Source organism: Sorex fumeus, unplaced genomic scaffold, assembly GCF_029834395.1.
Source record: "Sorex fumeus unplaced genomic scaffold, SorFum_2.1 ptg000128l, whole genome shotgun sequence".
Lineage (NCBI taxonomy): Eukaryota > Metazoa > Chordata > Mammalia > Eulipotyphla > Soricidae > Sorex > Sorex fumeus.
This window is the reverse complement of record NW_026606185.1, coordinates 10026996-10053303: the sequence shown is the minus strand read 5'-3', so window position 1 is coordinate 10053303 and position 26308 is coordinate 10026996. Positions and strand designations below refer to the sequence as shown.

The 26308-nt window shown below is 41.2% G+C and overlaps 2 protein-coding genes across 4 annotated transcripts in view; both read right to left on the bottom strand.

Annotated features, from left to right (window-relative positions):
- DDC (dopa decarboxylase) overlaps positions 1-7466 on the bottom strand; it is a 100420-nt gene extending 92954 nt beyond the window's left edge. Inside the window, exon 1 of one of the 3 annotated variants that reach the window (XM_056137965.1) lies at positions 7339-7466. The gene's annotated coding sequence lies outside the window, so the exon portion shown is untranslated. Of the gene's footprint in view, positions 1-1991; positions 2154-7136; positions 7160-7338 lie in introns of those variants that run through there. The other 2 variants (XM_056137968.1, XM_056137967.1) reach the window with 2 other exon arrangements.
- A 6335-nt stretch (positions 7467-13801) lies between these two features.
- GRB10 (growth factor receptor bound protein 10) overlaps positions 13802-26308 on the bottom strand; it is a 182496-nt gene continuing 169989 nt past the window's right edge. The window contains exons 16-17 of the mRNA XM_056137982.1: positions 19117-19210; positions 13802-16690 (exon numbers count right to left, since the gene is read on the bottom strand). Coding sequence (XP_055993957.1) covers positions 16544-16690; positions 19117-19210 — 241 coding nt within the window. The 3' untranslated portion in view covers positions 13802-16543. The remainder of the gene's footprint in view (positions 16691-19116; positions 19211-26308) is intronic.

Below are 26308 nucleotides of genomic sequence, written 5' to 3'. Positions count from 1 at the left end.
CAGAGAGTTTTAATATACCCAGGTGAGTCCATACAAGCTGGGAAAATAATGGCAGTGAGAATCTTGATGTGAGGACAGCCTCCTCGCCAACACCCAAGGGAGGGCATCCAGGCACACCTGACGTGGCTGAGGGTAGAAGCCCCCACATTGCAGTGGAGACTCTGATGAGGACTGAGAGGCAGAGTCTAGCTCCAGGGTGTGGTAGGACTCTGCCCCTTGCTCATTGCAGGAGCAGGTGGGGTTGTTCCAGAGGAGAGTGCCGAGCCCCACCTGCGCTCAGCCCGGGAAAGTAGCCCTGGAGGCTTCTGAGCCCTCTTCCCAGGAACCAGTGTAAGCACTTTATCTCTAGGTACTCTACAAAAGCAAAATGGCAATATTCTGCTGTTAGAGATGGCGAATGGCTCAGGGAAGCAGGTGACTGCTTCAAGTCCCCACAGCCCACATGTGATTCCATAGACATTCTGCCATATTTGGAATGTAAGACTGGCTCCTTCTGACACAAGGGCTCCAATATGTTCTTTGCCCCTAGGGGTCTTCCATCCACCTCTCTGAGACCATTTGCTTGGCTCCTGCCCTAAATGCCTTGAGTATCTTTTTCCAGGCATGCCTATGAACATCAGACAAACATCAGGTCATGTCTTCTAAAATAGCATCTTTTTCTAGAACCTTCCTTGCTATTATCACTGGACTAAAATGAAGTTTCTAAGACTACCGGGTAAAAATATTCCAAATCATTAACATGTTGAAATTGACCAGTGGATATAAAGAAACGGTTTTTAACACATATTTGGATCAAACTGACTGGGCAGAGGAACACTCTTTGTACAGAAAAAATGAAAGAGAGAGATTCGCACCATTCTCTTTTAAAAGCAGATTTTAACACTACTGCAACTCCCTACATTGTAATAATTTAATTCAAAACATGCAGACACTGTTTGTCTTTCCCGTCTCCACGGTCCTAGGATGCTGCTCTCTTTGCCAGACTTCACAGCTCCCCCAAGCAAAGATTCTGTTTCTATAGGCACCCCTGAAAACTGCGAGAGGCCAGGTTTTATGCTTTAATTATCCGCTTTGCTTTCAGTTCTCTGTGGAAGGGTAATTGCTGCTGGTCCAAATGAAAAAATCAATTGTAAGAAACCTGGCTCTGGAAACATTTACAAGAGAAATTGACGGAGAGGAAACAAACAGATCACCGCTTGAGTTCCCCTTGGAGATGAAGAACACAGCCATGCCCGGCATGGCGAAGCGTGAGGTAGCATCCCTGACCTCTCCTGCTCTCACCTGTTGGTGAACCATTCATCACATAGCTCCCTGGGGCCAGAATGACAGTGCTGCCGGTAAGGCTTTGCCTTCACACTGCTGACTTGGGTTCGATCCCTGGCACCCCAGAGGGTTCCCTGAGACACCCCAGGAGTGATGACTCAGTGTAGAACTAGGAATATGGTCCCACAACAAAGCAAAAAGGCAAAATCAGTAATAATGTAACTCCCAGGTATAGAGCACCTTCTCTGTGTGTGTCCAGGGAGGATGGTAAAGGCGAGTATCACGGCGATGGTATGAAGATGCTGTTGTTCTCTGCATCCCTTGCAAACTGGGGTTTGTTCCCCAACAGCCTCACCCACCTTTTCCACTTCCTCTCACAGCTTCCCTTGGCTCTAGCTAGATGTACCCTGAGTCTACTGGAAAGTCATTTCTACTCTGCTACACTGCTGTAATGTTTCTGAGGACATAGCTAAAAAACCATCACAAGTTTGAGTTAGAAAGTGATTTTGATTTGCACCTATTTCCTAAAAGAATTTTTCCACCGCGCTTCCCTTAGCAAACAGAAGCAAACAGTCTCAGCAAGAGAAAAACCAACCTCTGGAATCAACAGGCAAACCTCTCACCTCCAAGCCTGAACTCAACAGGCAAACCTCTCACCTCACAGCATCTAGTCGGGGCTCCCCAGCAAGCCTGATCCTCAGCCGACAGGGACAAAGAACAATACTCACGGGTGGCCCAGGGCTGTGTGATCTCTGTCCCTGCTCTCTCTCCTCGGTGACAGTTAAAAGGCACAGAGGATGTGATTGCCATTTATGTAGACACTGTCCGCCTTCCCAAAGCCAATCAGAACAGCTTGCTTCCTTCTTCACCCAGCGGGCTGCCTCTCCCTCCACCCCTGCCGCCAGCAGCCTGCTCCCACCGCCCAACAGGAGGGCTGCTAGGGCACAGCAGGGCTGAGGAGACAGAGAAGCTGGAAGTCGAGGGTCCAGAAATTCAGGAAAAAGAGCCTATGTTCTCAGTGGGCTATGTGGATGCCAGGTACAGACCAGTCCTACTGGAGACTGAAGTCCAGAACTACAATCAATTCTCTGCACTTATTACATTCTCTGATGAGTATTAATAATTTGCTAGTTCAGCTGGATTTTAGCACAATGATATGATCTATAAATTGTAAGAATGTTGCCCTTTGCCCCCCTGATCCAGGGACTGAACCTAGGATCTCATATTGCAAAGTATGTCTGCATTACTGAGCCACATCTCTAGCTCATGGTCCATTTATTTTAATTTCATTTTCCTTAAAAAATTGTTGTTGGGCCATATCTGGCGGTACTCAGGGCCCGTGCATGGCAAGCACCCCATCAGCTCTACTATCTTTTGGCCCTTATTTATTTTTCTTGTTTTGTCATACTGTCTAGACTTGTGCTGGCTGACTACACATCCATGATACACTTGCTACTGTGCCACGCCGGCAACGGCGTCGCCCATGTAGCAACATGCTGCAAGGGGGCTCAGGCAAGGGCCTGGGTCCCTGGGAATGGGAGGTTCGCGACCCACGGGTCTATGCCTCCGGCAGCCCCCTTTCTCTGTTTTCTAGGAGCCTCTGACATGCAGTCTTCACTTGCCATTCTGTGGGAATAAGAGCCTGCTTGTTAGATATCTGGATTTAACTTTTGGCCTTGGAAAGATGCTTGCTAGTAGAGTTAATATTAGTTTTTGTAAAGTCCTGATTTTTATATACCTGCTAGTAAAGTGGAGTTAATATTAGCTTTTGTAAAGTCCTGATTTTTTTTAGTTTATGGGTAAGCGTTTTTAGGGAAATAAAAGCTTAAATGTCAGTAAAAGCAGACAATAAAGGAATTATAAGGACCATAATATTTCACTCAGATATTTTATTGGAACAAGCGGATCTTCTGCCCTAATCTTAAAACAGAACGTGTACATGCCCCTTGATGTCTTGGGAACATGACCCATGGTCTGATGTAATGTGTGCTTTGCCACGTTGTTTCTGTAACTGTATAAGAAGAAGAACTCTGGATGCAATAAACCGCAGCAGCACTCAGCCTCTCTTGTGTTGGTGTCTGTCTGTCCAACGCGCCGAATCTCCTGCTTTCCTGTGCACCTTCGCCTGGTCTCCCCTCTGCGGCACTACTGAGTTTTTAAATATAACCAGTGCAACAGAGGAAATAGTGCTTAATTTCATCACTGAAGTATGAATCTAAAAACCGAAACTGTACAAAAATTTTTTTTGTATAAAATTTTAGCATATTTCATTTGATTTGTTTAACTCAATAAACCAATCCTATTAGAATGAAATACATGTCTGTCCTTGAGTGTTGCCCCTAGCATGCCTGGCACCTAGTCTGCATGTGACTGACACTGTTCGAAGCCTCCAGAACATTGTGAGGCAGCAGCAAAGGGAAAGAATACTCTAATCTGAATTCAAAAGCAGTGTCTCAAATTTATCTCTATTGAAAGTGCAGTTTTATTGAAAATTCTTATAGAATTGGTTTTTTTATTCCTATTTTTTTAAAAAAGAGTTTAATTTCATCAGTTAAATTCTGCATCAGGAGGAACTCATATGGTTTTATTTCACTAAATTACTAGTATTTTTTTGTAGTCATTTTATGCTTGGGATAAAACTATGATGTATCAGCATCAGAAGGGGAGATTTGGGGCAACACCTGAGGGTGTTAAGAGGCTGCTCCTGACTCAGCTCAGCTGGTGTTGAGGGACCATATGTGACACCATGGATAGAACCAGGACTGGCCATGTGCAAAGCAAGTGCCTTAACTCCTGTACAGCTGTCATTCTATGCTTTAACACTTTGTAACATAAATTTTGTCATTATTATATGAGCAAAGTTGCATTTATACAGTTTTAGTGTCAGATTTGATTTGTTAAACTGATTTGAGAAAAAATCCTTCAAAAAGTTCTCTGAAACAGTTTTTTTGGGACTCAGATTTTATGGAGATTTGAAAATATGCAGTCATAAGAGTATTTATTGGAAATCATACATAAAAGTTATTACCTCTTTCCACATATTTGGGTGAATTAAAAATATTTCTCTCACTCTTTAAACCCAATTTGATCTTATTTCATCAAAAATTTAAACTTAATGGTAAGTTTTTTTTTCATAATAAACTCATTATACACTAGCTCGCTGAGATAACAACGATCCTCTCTTTGTGACACTATTATTGATTTATTTCCCATGACTTTTGTCTATAGCTAATATTGTCAAAACTGTGAGTACAGTACCAGTCATAAAAATAGTCCAGTAGTGTATGATTTTGATGATTCTTCTGAATCCATCATTTTTCTCTAATTCCTGATCTTGATCCCTGTTATTGCCTGTATTCGATTTTTTTAATTTATTTACTCAGGTATAACTCCTCGAGGGCATGGAATATGGAAGAATGAACCTGGGTTGACTGCATGTAAGGCAAATGCACTACTTGGCCTATATCCAACTATCTTTAGGTTTATTTTGTTACTATTTTCCAAACATCTTTAATTGAGCAATAGCTTCACTAATTTTGGGCCTTCAATTTTCTATTTAAAAACCATTTAATATTTTATATTTTTTACGCACTGTTTTCTTTTTCCATCTCACATGCTTTATATTTTAAGTGCTTTTTATTGAGGCACCAGGATTCACAATATTAATCATACTTTTCATGCATATATCATTATAGAATCACATTTATCCAGTCAATCCCACCCTTCATGCACTGCTTTCAATGTCTCAACTTTTTTAATGTGACATTTTTCAGTATGATATTATTTAATATTTTCATTTGATTCATTAACTGTGTAGCTTTACAAAACAATTTTACATATAGAAAGCAGTGCTTGTTTAATTTTTTAAAATCCTAATTTAATTTTCTTTAGCTGTAATTTGGGCGATTTTTATGTGATAGCAATTTCCTGATAATGTTCGCACTTACATTATATGTGCTACATCCTCAGCTTTTGTAAATCTTTAATATTCACTTGGGAAAAAATGTGTTCCCTAATTATTGAGTAGTCCCACACGTCCAACAAACCAACTGTTATGCACACTTAGAAAACTTTTATAAACACTTACAGATTTTGATCTTGATATATTTCTAGTTTCCTATAATTATTGAAGATATATTAAAGTGATGCACTATGATGACAAATTCATGGATTCCTTCCCTCGGTTGTGCTAATATTTGTCTTCTATATTTAAGACTCTTCTATCATTAGTTGTATATTTGTTTAAAATTGTGTTATCTACTTGGTGGATTGAAACGCTCCATCACTTTTATGGCAATGAATGATTTCATAGAATACTGCAATGTTCTTGTTAAAATGTGGGTACAGCTGTTTTTCCCTACAGTTCAGCATTTTTGAGTTTTTTCACCTGCCAGGGAGAGTGAAGATGAGAATGACATCATAGCACATTACCGCTTCTTCACAGACTACTTAGTGGTGGTCTAAGTCTGGTGGGTATGGTTTAGCGTTGACGCTGCACCAACACTTTCTGACTTTGAAATAGCACAAACACTCTCTGTGAGTCCACCAGAGTGACAGCTCTGTGGAGTACCTCTGTTCTATATCTTTTCCAACTAAACAGACTGAATTCCACAATGAACTGCTCAGGAATAATAGTCCCCTAGTCATGAACCCATTGCACTGAATCTCTAAGCAAGGCCAAAGACATTCAAAGTTTTGTGGATGGATTCTTATCAGGGAACTGCAGATCTGGGAGCTCTGGACCTCCAATAGTTGACCTGCTTCTGCCCTCTAATTCCCCCTTAGAAACTAGAACCTTTCACCCTTTGTACAGCCACATACTTCCACTTCCCAAGTGTGAGCTGGAGCTTCCTTTGCCATTTCTCACCCCCTTACCCCTGTCCCCTCCTGATCAAGAGCCCTGCCCTTCTGTCTAAAGTCTTTGGAAACTACTCCCTGATCTCCAAAGAATTCTAGTAAGTCCTTGATGAGATACTTAGTATAGTGTCTGGGACATAATATGTATTTTAAGAATATAATTCTTGTCCTTAAGTTGTAAGGAAGTAGGTGACAGACATTGGAGAAAGAACATTTTAAGTGCTTATGTCATGATTACTAGCTGTGAGCTCATATAACATGTTCTTCAATTCTTCTCAATTTTCTCATTTGTGGAATAGGAAACAATCAAAGATCAAGAGTGTGGATCCCAACAAACACTAAACACTCCAAAGTTAATGGTTTATCTCACACTCCGTGGAGAAGCGACAATGTCTATTCAAAATCGTATCTTCTAAATTAGAATGATGAATTAGCAAAGACCTTTAATTTCCTCCAGTTGGTATACAGAGTATACATAGTATACTCTGACTTACCTCTAAGTGGGCTATACCATTTGTCAATGAAGAGAACCCTGCCCAGAGTTGCAGAGGTAATGAAGATAAGAGAAGGGTCGATATTTTAAAATTATCACCCATGTGCTGATATTTCCCATAGATTTTTCTTTTTTTTGGTTTTTGGGTCACACCCGACCTTGCACAGGGGTTACTCCTGGCTCATGAACTCAGGAGTTACTCCTGGCGGTGCTCGGGGGGACCAGATGGGATGCTGGGAATTGAACCCAGGTTGGCCGTGTGCAAGGCAAACACCTTACTCGCTGTGCTATTGCTTCAGCCCTTCCCATAGATTTTTATGTGCTTCAATCTGCACAAAAGATTGACAAGGCTGGCACTTATTGAAATCTTCCTTACATGGAGGAAGAAGTGGAAGCTCAGGAAAATGGAGTCTGTTCTGGTGGTAAGTATTTGGGAGAAGCTGAGTTCCGGCATATCCTGGTTTTGCTACCAAGAAGTTATAAAACCATTGCCAGCACCTCCTGGCCACACACTGGAGCTTACCATGTGAGTCAGTCTCAATCCCTTGCACAGAAAGCTGCTCCTGCTGGATGCAGTGGGGAGAAGGTGGTGGGCCAGTGACAGTCTCCATTGCCAGAGTGAGTTAACCTCTGGCACAGCTTCAGTGCTGAGAGACTGAGAGTCAAAGTACAAGTGTTTCCATTCCCGTCATAACAATTTGCTAAAGCATAAAACTGGGACTTACTTGCTGGAAATTCTAACTCCGTGCAGGCCTATTCCCCTCAGGAGACTCTGGCGCTAGGACTGAAGCAACTGTGGAGAAGCAGCCGGAGCCTTAATGTTCTGACAGGGTTCTCTTCCTGTACCCTTTCTCCTGCACTTGCATCTTCAGCTTCAAATGCAGTTAAACATTAATTTTGATAGTGCTAAAGGTCACGGAAATCTTAAGGCAGTGCTACAGGAATTTGATTATCCCTGGTGCACCAGAGAAAGCTTTTTTAAAACTGATTTTTTATTGAAGTTCTTGGATTTCTAACACTGCTAATTGTACTTTTCATGCACACATCTTTCCAACACGACACACATCACTAGTTTTTACTGGGGTACTGGGATTGACAATACTGTTAATCACAGTTTTTTCATGTAGACATCATTTCAACACCAGCCCATCACCAGTCAGCCTGTTCGCTCCACTAGTGTCCTAAGGGCCCTTCCCAAACCCCCACCCATACAAAGTTAGTTCAATAGACAAAATTTTCAATTCCACTAACTTTGACCATTTGTTTTGCTTTTACTATGTTTCTTCCCCACTGGCCCCATCATCCCAACTAGGAGATCTCTCTCTCTCTCTCTCTCTCTCTCTCTCTCTCTCTCTTGGAATTCTTCATGTAGTGAAATTAATAGAACTTTCTTTTTATGTAGTGACACCTACATAAATAGAGATCACCTTAAATTGTAAATATTTCTTTTTAAAAAGTTAAAATCTTTTTTTAGAGACATAAACTTAAACAATGAATGGAGAACTGTTTTTTTTTTTAAGAGCCTTTTTGTCTCACCACAATACTTAGCAACTTGGAGCTATTACTTCTACTCAGATGGCCAGTAGCTGTAATTCAACCTCCTTTCCATGCATCAAGTTTTCCTTATTCCAATGCTTCCGCCTCATTAGGTGATTCCATAAATATCCCCTCTACACACTGGGAATCTGCCTTGGTGATGTTCTCTATCTTTTCAGTCAGCCCACAAGCATTCAGTATGTATCAGCTTCTTTATTCTCAACCCTTTGAAATGACAATTAAAATGCAGAGAACAATATTGAGGATGGGGGAGGGTTTAAGATAGGTATGCTGGGGAGCAGTGACCACAACGTAGAGTAGCACTGAACTGTAACACTGTCCTCCCGTTGTTCATCGATTTGCTTGAGCGGGCACCAATAACGTCTCCATTGTGAGACTCGTTGTTACTGTTTTTGGCATATCAAACATGCCACTGGGAGCTTGCCAGGCTCTGCCGTGTAGGCAGGATACTCTGGGTAGCTTGCCAGGCTCTCCGAGAGGGACAGAGGAATTGAACCTGGGTCAGCCTCATGCAAGATAAACACCCTACTCGCTGTGCTATCACTCCAGCCCATTGAGGATGGGAACTTGACAAATTCCTAGAAAAACTAAAGATAATAAAAATGTATGTGCATAGAAGACTATGTGGACACGAGAAATCTGATGAGGGTTTGGGAATTGGTCTTCCTGGTGCCTGCGTGCCCAGTGCGGGACTCAGCAGGTGCTAAGGGCCTGGGGCAGGGAGATGAGTTCTAGACAGTTTCCCAGCAAGGGAGGGCGGTGTCTCTAACCAGGGCTTGACAGACTGGATCTTGGGAGGCCTATGGGTCTCTGGGAATGAACGTAGGGACACACTCAGGATTCACAGGAGACAAGAGAGTGACTGAGGAGACTCTAGGAGGAGAGAAAAATCAAAAGAGAAATGGCTGTGGGACTGTGCTGCAGCTGTGGGGGTCAGGGTGGTGGGAAGCCTCTGTGTGGCTGGACTGCAGAGGAGAAATGTCAGGAAATGAGATTTTCCTGGAAAAGCCACTTTGTTTAGGGGCTGGCAAGAAAAGCAATTCTGTGGGTTTTTTTTTTCCAAGTTTTTTTTTTATTTAATTAAGATTCAGATTATCAATTCTTTTCTTTCTTAGATGTTACAGCTAAGAAGTCACTGACAAATCCTACATGCATTTATATATATGTATGTATATTTGTATATACATACATATATATTGTTTGGGACTTTTTCTTCTAGGAGTTTCAATATTTAGGTCTCTGATTCATTTTAAGTTTTGTAAAGGGTAGAAAATTTGTGTCTAGCCTGATGCTTTTATAAGTGCATATCCACTTGTTTTTGTACCACCTCCTTAAGACTCTCTCCTAGCCATTGTACTGCTTTTGCTCCTTTGTCAAAAAACAGTTGATGACTCTAAAATCTCTACTCAGCCCCATTATTTTTTCAGTGCTTTCATTAGCATTACCTTGTCCTGAATACTCCATCTTTACACTGGTTGCTGTCAGTTCTCCAACTTTTTTCTCCAACTCAGTGTTTTTCAAATCAATGTTCTCAATCGATTGATAGGTCATGAAATCAGCTTAGACTGTCTCGTGACCAAAAACTACAGAATAAGAGCAGACTAAGAAAACGTTTTTGTTGTTGGTTTTAGGTATTTGGGTCACATCCAGAAATGCCTAGGGCTTACTCTTGGCTCTGTGCTCAGGAACCACTCCTGGAAAGCTTGGGGGAGCCATATGGGATGCCGGGGATTGAGCCTGGGTTAGCCGCATGCAAGACAATGCCCTATCTGCTGTACTATTACTGCGGCCAGCCTTTTGTCATAAACCACCAGTTTATGACTATGGGGTCACAATACAATATAGCTTGCATACAGTAGATTTCAATCAAAGAATTCAAAAGCCAATATGGACACTTTCAGAAAATCAAAAAGGGGTCAAAACTTGTAGAATAAGAAAGTAAGGATTAAACAATGATTACAGAAAGTAGGAGGTGGCAAGTCTTACTAGAAACTTACTAGATCCCGGATTTCTTTTTCATTTAAGAAGTAATATTCTGATTGCATTCATCTGGGGAATATAAAGTAGCAAAATAGGAGACTAACACCAAGAATAACTGAGATAAGTACTAGGAGGTTCACTCCATGGCTTGGAGGCCAGCTGCACATGCTAGGGTAAAAGGCAGCTCAGACAGAGAAGGGAGCACCAAATAAAGGGTGTTGGGAGGATTCCTCCCAGGATGGGAGATGCTTGGTGAAAGTAGACTCTAGACTGAATATGACTGCCACTCAATGCCTCTTTTGCAAACCACAGCACCCCAAAGGAGAGAGAAAACAAAAGGGAATGCCCTGCCACAGGGCACAGGGGTGAGGTGGGATGGGGGGCTGGGTGGGAGGGATACTGGAGTACTGGAGGTGGAGAATGGGCACTGGTGGAGGGATGGGTTCTCAATAATTGTATAACTGAAACCCAAGCACAAAAAATTGTAAGTCTACAACTGTACCTCATGGTGTTTCACTAATAAAAATTTAAAAAGAAGCAATACTCTGTCCTTTATTATTTGTAATGCTTTGTCTCTGAGTTTCTTGCTTCCAATTCCATTATTATTATTATTTTTAAAATTCAGGAGTGATTAGAACTCTGTCTGGGCAGGGTGATGGGGAGTTACTGACATACCAAATGGGAATAGACCCCTGTGGAGGGGGGCTGTTGTCTGAGTGCTTCTGTCAACTGAATTTGATACAGGATCAAAGACAAAGTGATCCGCTCATCTACTTTTAAACTAATTAAGCTAATGTGCTTCAGTTACACGGCACATGTATTCTCCTGTTTGTGCCTCCCTTGGAAGATGAATAGAGTTAGTTTCATGGTCCTGCTTGGCCAGTGAGAGAGGGTCAAGATAGAAAAGGCTGGCGGGTTGGGGTGTGCGTGTTGGGAAGAGGGAAACCTGGGGCCACAAAAAGCATCCTTTGTGGAAAGCTCTGATCACAGGTTCCACTGGACAGTGTAGGCAGTGAAAGGAGTTCAGAGGGAGTCAGTGCAGATTCCTGATGCAGAGCCTGGAAAGGAGTCCAGGTAGAGACCTGGGGGGCTTGGGTCCTGAACAAGCCTAGCGATTGGTTCCCTTCCTTTCATGAGGGCTGGGGTGCTTGAGGTGTGTGGAAATTGCTGTCAGAGCAGGCCCTGCACTGCCTCCATTATCAGGTGGCAGCAGGTCCCAAGCACTGAGGTCCTTTGCTGCTGTGCAGATTATGCCAGCACTCTGTTCTGAGGCTGCTTTCATCACAGTTGAATGCAATCCTAAGCCTTTCCAATCTCAATCTTCCATTACCACCAAATGGAGAAGCTAAATTTCCTGATGTCTTGAAGAGGTGGTCACATGGCTGCTTAAACTAGTTTAGGCTATGTGGTTTGCTTTTGATACACCGACCTCATCTTGCAACACTGCAGTGCCCAAGAGTCTCATTAGTGTCTGTTACTTCCAGTCCACATGATCATTCCTACCCATTCACTCCAACACATTCTTAGCTTGGCACCCTCTGTTCTGTGGCCCAGGGCCAAAGGTTTGTTATCCCTACTTCCTTGTTTTGTCCTGTATGCCACAGATGAGAGATTATCCGACATGTGTCCTGTTTCTGTTGACTTATCTGCTTAACATGATACCTTCCAGTTCTATCAAACTTGCAGCAAACTTTATTTTTATTAATCACTGTGAGATACAATTATAAGCTTTCATGTTTGAGTTACAATCGTACAATGATCAAACATCCATCTCTCCACCAGTGGACATTCTCCACCACCAACGTTACCCATACATGACCCCTTTTCAACCCTCCCCTTGCCTCCATGGCAGACAATTTCCCCCATATTCTCTCTCTCCTTTTGGGTATTATGGTTTGTAATATAGATACTGAGAGGTTATCATGTCTGGTCCTTTATCTACTTTCAGCACACATCTCCCATTCTGATTGATCCCTCCAACCCATCATTGTCTTAGTGATCCTGTCTCTATTTCAGCTGCTTTCTCCCTCAGCTCATGAGGCAGACAGCAAACTATTTGATCATTTCTTGTGACTCCATATTATTTCACTGTATATATTACACCTTCTTTATCCACTTGTTTGTTGGACATCTGAGTTGTTTTCATAGCCTGGCTATTATACTAAGCACTAAGTTAGCGTACTTGTGCATCTTCTTGAATTAATGTTTTTGGGTTCTGAGGGTAAATACCTAAAAGTGGATAGTTGGGCCAAACAGAAGTGCTTTTTTAAAAAAGAAATATCCATATTGTATATATATTTTTCCCATTGAGCCTGAACCCAAGTACATTCCCACCAATGGTGAATGAGGGTTCCTTTTACCCTATATCCCTGTCAACACCTGAGGTTTACCATTTTCTTTTTTTTCAATATATGCCATTCTCAATGGTGTGAAGTGATATCATAAATGACAAAGACTTTTTAGTATGTCTATAGGCCACCCCTATGTCCTTTTCTTCTTCTCCCCATTTTTCAAATGCGATTAATAGGTTTTTAGTTGCTGAGCTGTACTTTTATGCATTTTTGGCATTACTCCATCTAATGTATTGCGTGCATATATATTCTCCCATTCAGTTATGTATCTTTATTTTGTCCAGAGTTTCTTTTGGCCATTCAAGAATTATTATTATTATTATTATTATTATTATTATTATTATTTCCTCCGCCCCTCTCGGAGAGCCCAGCAAGATACCGAAAGTATCTCGCCCACACGGCAGAGCCTGGCAAGCTACCCGTGACGTACTTGATATGCCAAACACAGTAACAAGAAGTCTCATGATGGAGACATTACTGGGCCCGCTCGAGCAAATCGATGAACAACGGGAGGACCGTGATATTATTATTATCATTATTATTGCTTTTTGGGTCACACCCGGCGATGCTCAGGGGTTACTCCTGGCTCATGCACTCAGGAATTACTCCTGGTAGTGCTCGGGGGACGATACGGGATGCTGGAAATCAAACCCGGGTCGGTTGCATGCAAGGCAAATGCCCTTCCCACTGTTCAATCGCTCCAGTCCTTAAGAATCATTTTTAAGTCAATGAGTTTTCTCCAAACACTTTTTTTTTTTGCTTTTTGGGTCACACCTGGCGATGCACAGGGGTTACTCCTGGCTCATGCACTCATAATTACTCCTGGCAGTGCTCAGGGGACCATATGGAATGCTGTGAATCGAACCTGGGTCGGTCACGTGCAAGGCAAATGCCCTACCCACTGTACTATCACTCCAGCCCCTCTCCATATACTCTCATCCTATTCATCTCCCTAATTTTTATGTTGCTAATTTCTGTTTCATGTCCCTTCCTACTGCAGTGGGAAGACATGAAACTTTTCTGAGTTTCCTGAGTTGTTTGTTAAATTCCTGAGATCTTTGAAAGAAATTGCAGGAAGAAGCCAACTGAGGCTCTGGGACCCCAGTGGGAGCAGAGCAACAGTGCTGGTGAGTCTGCAAATATGGCAGGCTGGAAGAAGAATCCATGTTTCAGCGGCTCAGTTAAGTTCCTACCAAATGGAAAGAGGCATGATATTAATATTCAAAATTATTTCCAAAGGTTCTTAGTGGCTGGCTAGCTGGAGTGTCTTACAATTTATAAAGAGTCAAGACAAGCAATGGAAAATGAAGAACACTGTATTCATGTTTATTTCTAATTACAAGAAACAGAACATCAGTCCCTTATTTGTACAAAAATACCGGAAAGATTACAATTAAGTACACAAGTCAAAGAGTTATGTACAGAATAAAGCAAAGCACATGGAATAAAGGTTTTGTCTCTGAAGTTAATACCTTCTGCATTTCCTGAAAATGTTTACATGGTCACAGTGGCGATGCTGTGATGTTATAAACCCCGCACTGAAAGGACACACTGATTGGTCAAACTATCAGGTATTAAGTGCAGATACGAGACAAAACATCTAGACTGAGGCACATGTTTCTTCAAAGTGTAGCAAACAAAATAAATGTTCTGGAACTCTGATCTCTAAGGTCACAGAGCTCACCTATGCAACTCCAATACCTAAAATATTTGGTGTCTTTCTTCTCAACGTATTTTAGACTGTTGGAGTTTTCACTTGAAAGAAAATCACAGGCAAACGATTAAAAATAAAGTCAACAGGCTCCAAAATGACCCTGAGCTGTCCCGTTTACATTCATATCATTTAAATACAAAAATAAAAGTCGAATGTCCTTCAGCCCCTGGTTGGCTGGGCTGGAAACCTGCACCCTCGAGGGACTGGCTGTTTCCGGTGGAATTCCCAGCTGCCCATCTCGAGGGCAGCAGCAGGGGTTATGGAAACTGCTAGGAAGTTTACACTCTCAAGCAATTCACTTCAGCTGGAAGGTACAAAACACTACATCAAACCAGCTACATATAAAACTGTGAGTCAGAGTCAATCTTTTGTTCTATTAAATAAAATGCATATCTATAAATATAAAATACTGCAATACTAGCTGTCTATTGGAGAGGCAGGAGAGTCTCATCTCACTGGTGGAGACTGATGTATGTAAACAGAAAAAAGAAATCAGAGGTCTTCTTTATTTTATTTTTCTTAAGGTTTTACTTCCGACCAGTGAGGACAAAAATGATTTAACAGTGTCTCTGAACCATCAGTCCCCAAGACAAGTTCAGTGAAAGCATGCTAGGTGTGAACTCAAGAATGACCTACTATTCAACGGTTTCAAAGATTAACTGGCTATGAAAGAAGAAAATGCAATTAAATTTTTGTGGTTAAAAACAAGTTCTACTAAAAATTCTTCATTTGTATAAGTAGACATTTCATGAAACTCAACTAGTGTGGTCTGTAAACTAAAATACAGTGTCTCTATACCTAGATATAACTTGCCGCAGAGATGTAGCACTAAGCCTGGTATGAGGGTTCTACACCACGTGGAAGCTCCTTGGGGGGGTACTGCAGTGGGTGGAAACTGAGGCAGTCTGGTGGTTAGCACACCTCCAGGGCACACCTTAAGGACTGCAATCTCAGAAAGAGATACCATTTCTCGTCATTGTAGGTATGCTTATAAAGAGAGCCCTTTCTGCCCTGCAGGGATGCAAGGCAAACCTGTCCAATTCTCATGCCTGGGGACTCAGCTAATGGGACAGGGCAGCGGTTCTGGGGAGAGTTCAGGCCCCATCTAACTCAGCTCCTTGAGCAGGAAGCAGTATTGTGTTCACACAAGTCTTCAATGTCCACACGGCTGTGAGGTACTTGTGATTGTAAACCAAACAGAGGAGGAGCCTTGGCTGCCTCACATCCACTGGCCTACAGGGGTTTTCAGCAGGACAGAGGTCATCAAGCAAAGACCATTTGAGACAAGGCTGTGGCTGTGCCCTTTTCATCTTTATCACCATAGAAACCCATGGGGCACTGCAGAGAGCTGAGCAACCAGATGCCACTTCTGATATTTTTAGGTTCTTTAGTCCCCTGAGGGAGAGTAGCTGTGAAAGGACTCATACCCCTGTAGGGAAAGGCAGTGACAGTTCCAGAACGGGCAACGCAGCATGGCGTCCACGTCATAGGAAGTGGACACTGTGTGCAGCTCCAGAAGGCTGGTCTGCATCGCACCAGAGCAAGGTCACTCAGCCCTGTCATATTGTGAACAGTGAAGAAATGTTTCCAAAAGAAATCAAGTCTCCTAAATGGTGGAAGACAAGACATAAAAATAGTATAGGACATCTGTGCATACAAAACTGACAGACTGATCACTTGATGGGCCACACAACGTGCCAAATACCTACCACAGGTGACACCTTTTTCTTTAAAGGAGCGCTTCAAGTATACTGGGAAGAACTGGGGGTGCTTCATTATTTGGGAGCTGAGTCTACCCACGTGACCTACAGAGGGTGGGAATCACCCTCTGCAAAGACTTGGGGGCCCCTGTTCAATTTCTTAAGGCTGCCACTCTTTTGCCTTGTATGTGCTGAAAGGCCACACCCCTCCTACCATAGGCTGAATACAATATTAAAAACTAAGAAGGAGTGCAAAAAAGTGATCAATACAAAAAAGTAAACATATCAGTTTTAATTGTCAAGATTATTCCAGGGCAATAGTTCTTTTCCAATGACTCTCTCTGATTCTTGTTCCTACGCAGCCCAGCCAAGATGATCATTCCAGTTTAGTTTCAAATTTGCGCTTGCTCTTTCTTGTCCTCCCTGATTTGGTCAGCAGAGAGGAAGCAATCTCGCTGGATCAAAAGCAGCAAGTCATTGTCAGGTCCAACAAACTAGTAAAATCTTGGTCGGTTGGCACCGAATGAACCACTCTTCCTCCAATTCTGAAGGTGTAGAATAGATGCATGTTCTCTCCTTCATTCCAGTGTCAACTTTCTCCAGTATTCAGCCAAGAGTGAATCTGAGGTCATAAGGCCACGCGAATGCAGTGGTGCTTGAGTTTGCAAGGCAACACTCCTTTGTTTAGCTGGTAAAAGTCAACAAGCTGGATCAAGTCAGAGAATTTGGTATTCCCATCATCAAGGCTGAAAAACACTTGCCCATCATCCTCGCACTGGAGAGACATAAGAATTCCTGTCATGTTAGATGCCACACTTCAGGGAGCACAATAGAACTCACAATCAGAGTTAGCTCTATCTCTGCCTATAACTGGTTTCTAATGATTCCATGAGGGGTTAACAAGGTTAGCTACAAGGCAGTAAGGGATGGGAAAGATGAGGTCAAAGAAAGAAGTGTTTGTGCCGGGGCACTGCTCAGTTACTCAGGACTACCAAGCAAGCTATTCTCCATTTCTTAAAGTGCTGGCTCCCTTTGCACTTGAGGTTGACCAGATGGCCTTAGAGTATCCATGCAGACAGCACAGTCCACGGAAGAGTGAGGTGGTCCAGTTAACCTTTGAGTGTCCACGCATACAGATGGGCCTGAAGAAAAAGTATGAAACTCTGGATCCTAACTGTAATCCTAGCATGGGGGAATTTCTTCAGCCACACCACCTCCCCAATTATATTTTGCCTATTATGAAGCAAATGCTAGATTTCTATAAGAATCTAACCTTCCTTGGATCTGGAGGATTTGGTATCTATTTATATTCAAGTGAAAGCACTCTATAATATCTACCAGAAAGAATTCTATTCCTAACATCTAATTTAACACAATGAATTTTAAATTCCATCACTTTAATACAAAGCAGAGTGGGAGAGTCACGTGGAGAAGAGCAGCTCTGAATCTGTCAAGTAATAAACTTGATCCTACCAGAATCACAGGCACCTCACATGGTCATTTTGGGGCCCAGAAACCAGTCTTGTGCTGTAAGCTTTAAACTATAGTCCTTAAAGTACACCCAGGACTGGGGTGATTTAGGGATAATGAAATTACATATGTATGCCCACCATCTAGTAGTACTTTTCAAGACTATAAGAGAATGAAAACATCAGTGTGAAGAAGAAAATGCAATGCAGAAACCTATACAGTCATGAATAAAGAACTTTTTCTCCAAAACCAATTTATAGGTTTATATACAGTCTTTTGTGGGGCATGGGAAGCCTGTTGGCAGACCAAACTTTATTCTTCATCCTGGTTCATGGGAATCCCTTAGAGCTGTGGTTGCGACACTCAAATGCAGTAGGTGGCTGGTTGGCCACAGATGCTGCTCAGCAGGGGGTTCTCTAAGTTCACAGAAGTGATTGAGGAGCCCTCTCAGTCTGCTGTGTGTACTTCCTGTCAGAGCCTCTTTCTTGAGGCCGTCAGCTGAGGTGCTGTGCTCAAGCACCTTTGGGAAACGCCAGGTCTGCTACTGAGCCCTAAGTCTATTGAGACAGATGCACTCAGAGTATCAAGACTTCTCAGACCTTCATTTTGTGAATCAACTTTCTGAGGGGCAATAATCTGGCTACCTTATTTCAGGAGATTACCTCCAGGATTTGGGTCCCACAAGAAACAGTTTATTAAGGACTTACCAATTCACTAAGAAAACATTTAAGATTTATTTGGTATCTCTTATTCCCAACTAAACACTGAATTCTTGGAGACAACTCCCCCCTTAATATCCAAACTACAACTAGAAATCTGAACTTACAAGGCACCAAAGAAAGTGTTTAGTTTGATAATAATTAACCATACTTCAAGAAAAACACTGCTATGATCTAATACATTTGATAGTGATGTTTTGGGAACCTTTCAAAGGTCGAATCTGTTTTCTAATTCAGGGATGAAGGTGAAGGAGCAGTGCTTCTGTTTGGGAGGTTATGTAATCACTGGTCAGTTGTCTAAACCTTTTTGTCTCAATTTCGCACAAACCACTTTAATCACACATTTCCACACAGAAGGCAAGTGACCAACAGTCAAACTCACTGTCTGATACCTGTTTTCATCATAGGAATAAAGTTCCAACAGTTGAAACTACTGTACAGAAATTATATTCATAGCAGCTATGAAGTCATAACAGTTGGATCTGCTATACAATGCCTTTCTTCTTAATGCTGAAGGATAAAGTCACAAGAGTCAATGCTATTCTCTGCCTGTCTTTCTAGCTGACCAGGCATACTCCTGCCCTGGCTTCTGGCTACACTGCCCATCTACATCACATGACCTTGCTCTTCCCAGAAGCTGCAATCACATAGCACAATACTTCCATTTTCAGTACTACTTCAAGGGAAACACTGCTCCCAATTTTAAATAACAAACCTCTCAAGATATTCTTTAACCTACCTCATCTAAGAGCTTGGAACTGCCAATTATTTAATAACCTAGAGTCATGTAATTTATCTTTTTAAAACTTCAAAAAAAATCAGGGGCTCTGAGGCAGAGATTCAGGAGGTAAAGTGCTTACCTTGCACGCAGCTGCTCTGGGGAGCTCTATGTTCCCTATACCACATATTGTCCCCTGAGCACTGAGTCAGGAATAGCCTCTGAGTACTGTGTGGTGTGGTTCTAGCCCTCCTTCCCCAGGAAGCATGTTAGTATAAAGATACCAATACGTACAGGCAGGATCTGGAAGTTTTTAATCTTCTGGTGATGACACAGTGTGAGTACAAATGCCTTTGGATTACTCTGACTGTCACGAAGTAGAAAAAGTCTGTGGAGGGAAAAGAATTTGACTGTAAATGCAAAATGTAGACAACATATATGTATATATATTTATATATACGTGCATATATATGTCTATATATGCATATTACATACATGAGACAGGCTAAAGCACACTTTCTCAGTGTGACTATGACGGGAGCTCCTTCCTTGGAGACAGGTGACAGAGAGGACTGTCATCCCCACTAAGAGTCCCCATAGACTCTGTGCAGCTCTGCTGGAACCAGTGCTAGAGTGGAAGTACAATGAAGCTGGATTGCTTTGTGACAAAACATTAAAGAATGATAATTTCAAAAAGGAGCTTGGCTTAAGTGCAATTCACGGGGACATAATGGTGTTATAACAAATGAATTGCTAAAGAAGGGAGAAAACAAAAAGTTCTTCCTTAAAACAGGTTAAACAAATAGAAAGGGAAGGAGGGAACAGAAAACCATCGGTGGCAGATTGCCAAAAATTCCCATTGGAAAGAAGTTTTCAAGGGGTGCCAACAACAGCACAGCTGGATAGTAAATGGGCTACTTTCAACTGTCTCTTAGTACCTTTCCCTTGGTATTATTACAAAGAGAAAAATAGTAACTTCATAATAAAGACACTGTTGTACGCCTTCTCCTTCATGTGCTCAAGTCAACCTAGTGCATCGGGTACCTAGGGAGGTACCTGACCTACACTGGCAGGACCTGGGGGCTCCTGCCAAAAGTGTGCAAATGAAGTCTTTCCTGGACAGACAGATTCACGCCAATGACACTTATGGACAAAGGAAGACAAAAATGACAGAAACACACTGGCAGAGAGACTATCAAATTCTCATTTGCATGAAGGCTTATATTTGGTAAAATTGGACTAAATGGGCACTTTAGAAGCTAGAATTCATTAATGCTAAGTTTCCAAATTTATCATAGTACTGTGTTTATTATTTCTCTGCTCAGAGAAATTCTGTGCTGAAATACTGTTGAAGAATAACATAATTCCAAATGGGTCAGAAAAAAAAGGGTTGGGAGGAGGTGGAGTGACAGTACAGCAGATAGGGTGCTGGTCTTGCATGTGTATGACCCAGATTTGATCTCCAACACTCCATATGGTCCTCTAAGTGCCACCAGAAGTGATCCCTAAGCACAGAGCCAGGAGTAAGTCCTGGCACCAAAGAGTGTTGCCCAAAAGCCAGAAAAAAATGAAGTGTGGGTATATGGGTAAGAAGGCTAGAAGCAGAAATATTAAATATATCCACAATGTTCACAACGGTAATACATGGGTAAAATATATACCAGAATTTATTATATTATTCTTGTGAATTTCCTATAATTTGAATTGTTTCAAAATTTAAAGAACTGCAGAGAAGGAAAGAATGATGCTTCAGTTTAGAGTGGTCAACTCAGTCTACTGAGAATATCAATTGCATCCTCTGGTTGACAGGAGCTGAAGTTCACTGCTGCCATCCGCTGTCCAGCGAAGGGGATGTTTTTCATTGCCAGGGAAAAAATGGGATGTTCCCAAGGTAAAGATGAGTTCCAGTGGAATCCATACAACTTTTGCACCAATCTACACTGAAGCATCATTCAGCTGACCCATCACAGTTGAAGCCTGGCTTGGGAGCTCTGTTTTGGGTCCTTCAGGGTGTCAGGCTTGTGACAGAACAGCATCCTCTCTGCCCAACTGGAGGAAATTTCAAATCATTCAAGTTTCAAGCAGTTTACTGCAAGTGGAGGACCCAGAATCACAGAGGGTGTGGTGGCTGAGGTGGGATGGCAGGAAGGCTTGTGGGACTATGAAAAATATTGCAGGGCATGGAGAGGTATGAAATCTGGCCTGGTTGTTTGAGTGCGGTGACGCTGAAGATTTATGTCTCTTGAAGAGATTATTTTCCAGGTTCAGGATGGATTGTGGGTGGCAAGAGGAGAAGAAAGAAGGGAAGGGGCTCAGTGCTCTGTATGAATCCCTACAAAATCAATGGGGTATGTATGCATGTGTGTGCGCGCGCGTGCGCACACACACACACACACACACACACACACACACACACACACACAGAACCACCTGCATGAGACCTGCCTGTAATGGGCACTAGGAATAGTCCTTCAGGTTTATTTCTGACAAGCTCTCTCTTTTTCACTCTCTCTTCATATGGAATTTGAGGTCAAAGATATAAAAAAGCATGCTCTACAATAGCTGTTACTTTATAACTGCCTTTCAAAGTTGTTTTCACTGTTAATTCTCTAAACTGGCTTTCCTTTATATCTACAGAGAATGATAAAGATTAGAAATTGATTATTTAATTTATCTCATTTTCCAAGCACAGTTTCTCTATAAATACAGGAATAGAGAAAGATGTGGTATGTTATGATGGCACATGAACTGGTCCTATCATCATAATTTTTATTTTTGTCAGAGTTGTAGCAGTCAAACATCAAGACTGAAACCTAGGCAGCTAGGACCCTTGGGAGAAACTCCTATTTAGAGGCAATGCAGATACCACAAGGAGAACTTATTTAGGCAGGAAATGCTCATATCCTTATCAAAAACCTGAAAAGAATCCCTTCCAACTGAAGAAAGAAAGTAGAAAGAAAAATACTACTAAAATATGATTGAAAAACAGAAGCTAATAGCACGGCAGGTAAGGTGCTTGCCTGGAATGCAACCATATGAGATTCCATCTTCGGCATCTCATATAGTTCCCTCTCACCCCAAGCACTACCAGGGTGATCTCTGAGCATCACTGGATGTGCCCCACCACCAGAAAAAAAAAGCAGCTGAAGGGATTCAGTTGCTTCATGTAATGAAGGAGGAGGCAGTGCTGAAAGGGGTCAAGTGACATGCATGATACCCTATCAGTAACAGTACTGTAAACCACAGTGCTGAAGAGGGAAGAAATAAAAAATGTGCTTGCCATATGGCAAGGTGGGGTGTGGTGGGAGGGAAGTAGGGGACACTGGTGAAGGGATTGACACTTGAACACTGTACGCCTGAAACTCAGTCATGAATAACATTATACCCTTGCAATTTACAGTGATTAAAAAGAAAAATTCAGTGGGCTGAGTGAGCTGGCCCACTGCGACCCTTTAATCTGAAGTGTCTCTAGGCCTTCCCCAGGCCTCACTAGGGAAGCTTCACCAATGCACATGCACCTTTTCCTCTGGCTGGCATGCAAACATTTCTACTCAAAGATGCACAGGTGTCCTATCTGCCCTGCATCCCAAGGAGCACACTAACGGCCAACGGACAGTATGGTTGGTAGTGATGCTACTAGAACATTTCAGTAAAATCTGTACTGGAAGCCTACATTCAAAGTTCCAAGAGACACCCACACACCCACACCCACACCCACCCCTAAGTACCAAAAAGAAGGTACCAAAAGAACTATTTCTTACAGTTTGGAAGTAAACATTCTTGTTTCTAGTGTGTTAAAGAAACTCTGTGATAAATAAAGTGGCAGGTCAAAGTATTATCTGGATAGACATATGAAGGAAAATAAGATCTATTCTCTACTATGGGTAAGTAAATATGATGAAAACACAAAGAATAAAGGAAAGGAGGGAAGTTATGGAAGGAAGAAAAGGAAGAAAGGGAGGAAGGGAACGAGGGTGAAATAAACAATATAAGTTTCTAAGATATGATAATGATAAAATGATACATATAAAACTCAATATTAAAAACTTTTGTATCTGATTTCAAGCATGCGCATGCGTGCACATGCGCACACACAGAGTAGAAGTCAAAAGATAAAACCAAATTACAAACAAAAAAAAAGATGTTTGCAAATGGAAAGAAAAATAAATACTCTAAAATGACAGATTTGGAACACTGAGGAAAAGAAATAATAGCTCAGGCCCAGATGAGCTCCTAGGTGAGAGGGGACATCTGTGTCTTTACAAGTGTGCCGGCAGTGGGACTCAACTGTGACCAAACGCATAAACCTTTCTCCCCCAGGTACACCGGTGGTGTGGGGCACAGTCTCCTGGTGGCAGCCACCTGGCTACCAGTTAATCTCCCCTTTCATAGTGCACTGAACCCTTGTTTCAGTCTCCTTTACCAAACTCTTACAAGGGCAGTCTGGATACCCGAAGCACATCTGGCCAATATTTCACTAGTCTACCCCAATCAAAATACTCCCAAATAAATCCCAAATAAATCAATAAAATTAAAAAAATGTGATTTAATAAAATTAAAAAAAAAGAAAACACATTTGAATAGTCAGAGAAAACAGACTCAAAGTCAAAGGATGGCAAGCAGTTCTTTAAGTAAAACTCTGTCAAAAAGGCTGGATAGCTATACTAGTATTTGAAAACAAAGATTTTGGGCTGGAAAAGATAAGAAGGAACAGCAAAGGCCATTTCTTAATAATCAAGAGATATGTACATCAAAAAGACATTATACTCTAAACATATATGCACCCAATGAGGGGCCAGCAAATACTTAAAACAACTGCTAATAGACTTCACGGAGGACATTGGTAGGAACACAATAATAGTCAGAGACTTCAACACTGCCTTGTCACCTCTTGATAGATCAATGAAACTAAAACTCAGCAAGGAAGTACTGGATCTGAAGAAAGAAATGAAAGAGATAGGCTAGTAGATATACACAGGGATTTTCATGCCCCCCAAACCAAAAACACATTCTTCTCCTATGCACATGACATTTTCCAAGATAGAACACATGCTAGATCATAAAACAGAATTAAGAAGACAGTAATTGTATCAACCATCTTTTCTGATCACGATACACTGAAAATAGAAGTTAAAAACACACAGAAAGGGAGAATCAAATCAAAGACCCAGAAATTAGACAGTTCACTGCTGAACAACAAATGGGTTAGAGAGGAAATGAAAATATTCCTGGAAACAAATGAGAATGAGGACACAAGCTACCAGAACCTGTGGGACACAGATAAAGCAGTGTTAAGAGGAAAGTTTATAGCTCTAAAAACATTCATCAGGAAGGAAGGAAGGGCCCACATAAAAAACTTGACTTCTCAGCTTAAGATCTTAGAAAATGACCAAGAAAGGGAGCCCAAATCAGGCAAGAGGAAAGAAATAATAAAACCTAGACCAGAAATCAATGAGCTGGAATCCCAAAAATACAATCCAAAAGATCAATGAAACCAAGATCTAGTTCTTTGAAAAAATAAACAAGATCAATAAACAACTAGCAAGATTCACAAAGAGAGAGAGAAAGAGAGAAAGAGAGAGAGCACCCTAGTAAACTGAATCAGAAATGAAAAGAGGGACATCACAACAGAAACCACAGAAATTCAAAAGACCATCAGAGAGTACTTTGATAGTCTGTATGCCACAAAACAAGAGAAAAATGAATACATGGAGAAGAAATGGATAAGTTCCTGGATTCCTATAACCTCCCAAGGCTGAACCAAGGAGACTTGGAATACCAGAAAAAACCTATCATTATCGAGGAAATTGAAATGGTAATCAAAAGTCTTTCCAAAAACAAATGTCCAGGTCCAGATGGATTTACTAGAGAATTCTTCCAAACCTATAAAGAGGACTTACTGCCAGTCCTTTTCAAGCTTTTCCAGGAAATTGGAGAAACAGAATCATCCCCAAACAGCTTCTATGAGACACATGTAACCCTGGTACCACAAGCAGAGACTCCACAAAAAAAGAAAATTCCAGGATGGTATCCCTGATGAACACAGATGCAAAAATCCTCAACAAAGTATTAGCAAATAGAATCCAATGACTCATCACAAAGATTATATACCATGACCAAGTGGGATTCATCCCAGGGATGCAAGGATGTTTTAACATTTGAAAGTCAATAAACATAATCATATCAATAAAATAAAAGATAAAAAAGTGAAAATATCAATAGATGCAGAAAAATCATTTGACAAGATCTAGCACCCGTTCATGATGAAAATTCTCAACGAAACGGGAGTTGAAGAACTTTGCTTAATGTATACCACAAAGTCATATACCACAAGCCCATGGCAAGCATTATTCTCAATAGGAAAAAATTAAAAGCCTTTCTTCTAATATTAGGGACAATACAAGAATGATCACTCTTGCCATTTCTATTTAATATAGTACTGGAAGTACACTTGCCATAGCAATTAGAGAAGAAAAAATATTAAAGGCATCCAGATAGGAAAGGAAGAAGCCAAGCTATCACTATTTGAAGATGACATGATACTATACTTAGAAAACCCAAAAGCCTCTACCAAAAAGCTCCTAGAAACAATAGATTTATATAATAAAGTGACAGTTTAAAAATTAATACCAATAGCCTATGGCTTTCCTATATGCAAATGATGAAAGAGAAGACAGTGATGTTAAAAAAAATCCTGTTCATAATCATGCCTCAGAAAATCAAGTACTTTGGAATTTGCTTAACTAAGAAGGTAAAGGACCTATTCAAGGAAAACTACAAAACACTACTTCAAGAAATAAAAGAGGATGCAAGAAAATGGAAACACATCCGCTGCTCATAGATTGGGAGGATTAACACTGTCAAAATGGCAATACTCCTCAAAGCATTATACAGATTCAGTGTGGTCCCTGTGAGAATTCCCATGAAATTTTTTCAAAGAAATTGATCAAACACTCCTGAAATTCATATGGAACAATAAACCTCCACGAATAGCTAAAGCCATACTTGGAAAAAGAAGATGAAAGGTATTACTTTCTCCAACTTCAAACCATACTACAAAGCTGCAGTGATTAAAACAGCATGGTATTGGAATAAAGACGTGCAGACCAATGGAACAGATTTGAATATCCTGACACACACCCTCAAATATAGGATCATTTAGTCTTTTATAAAGGAGCAAGGAATGTGAAGTGAAGCAAAAAGTACATATTTTTTTAAACAATGTTTAACACCTCTTTAAAAAAAGATGCTGGAAAAAAGTGGACAGCTACATATAAAAAAAAAAAAAAACTCACACCTCTATCTAACATCATGCACAAAAGTCAGATCAAGACGGATTATAGACCTCAACTTTAGACACGAGTCCATAAGGTACATGGAAGAAAATGTAGGCTAAACACTCCACAATATTGAAACTAAAATGTATCTTCAAAGATGAAATGTCACTAACCACTAAGCCTGGCTCTATGGCAGGCACTCTCTGTCT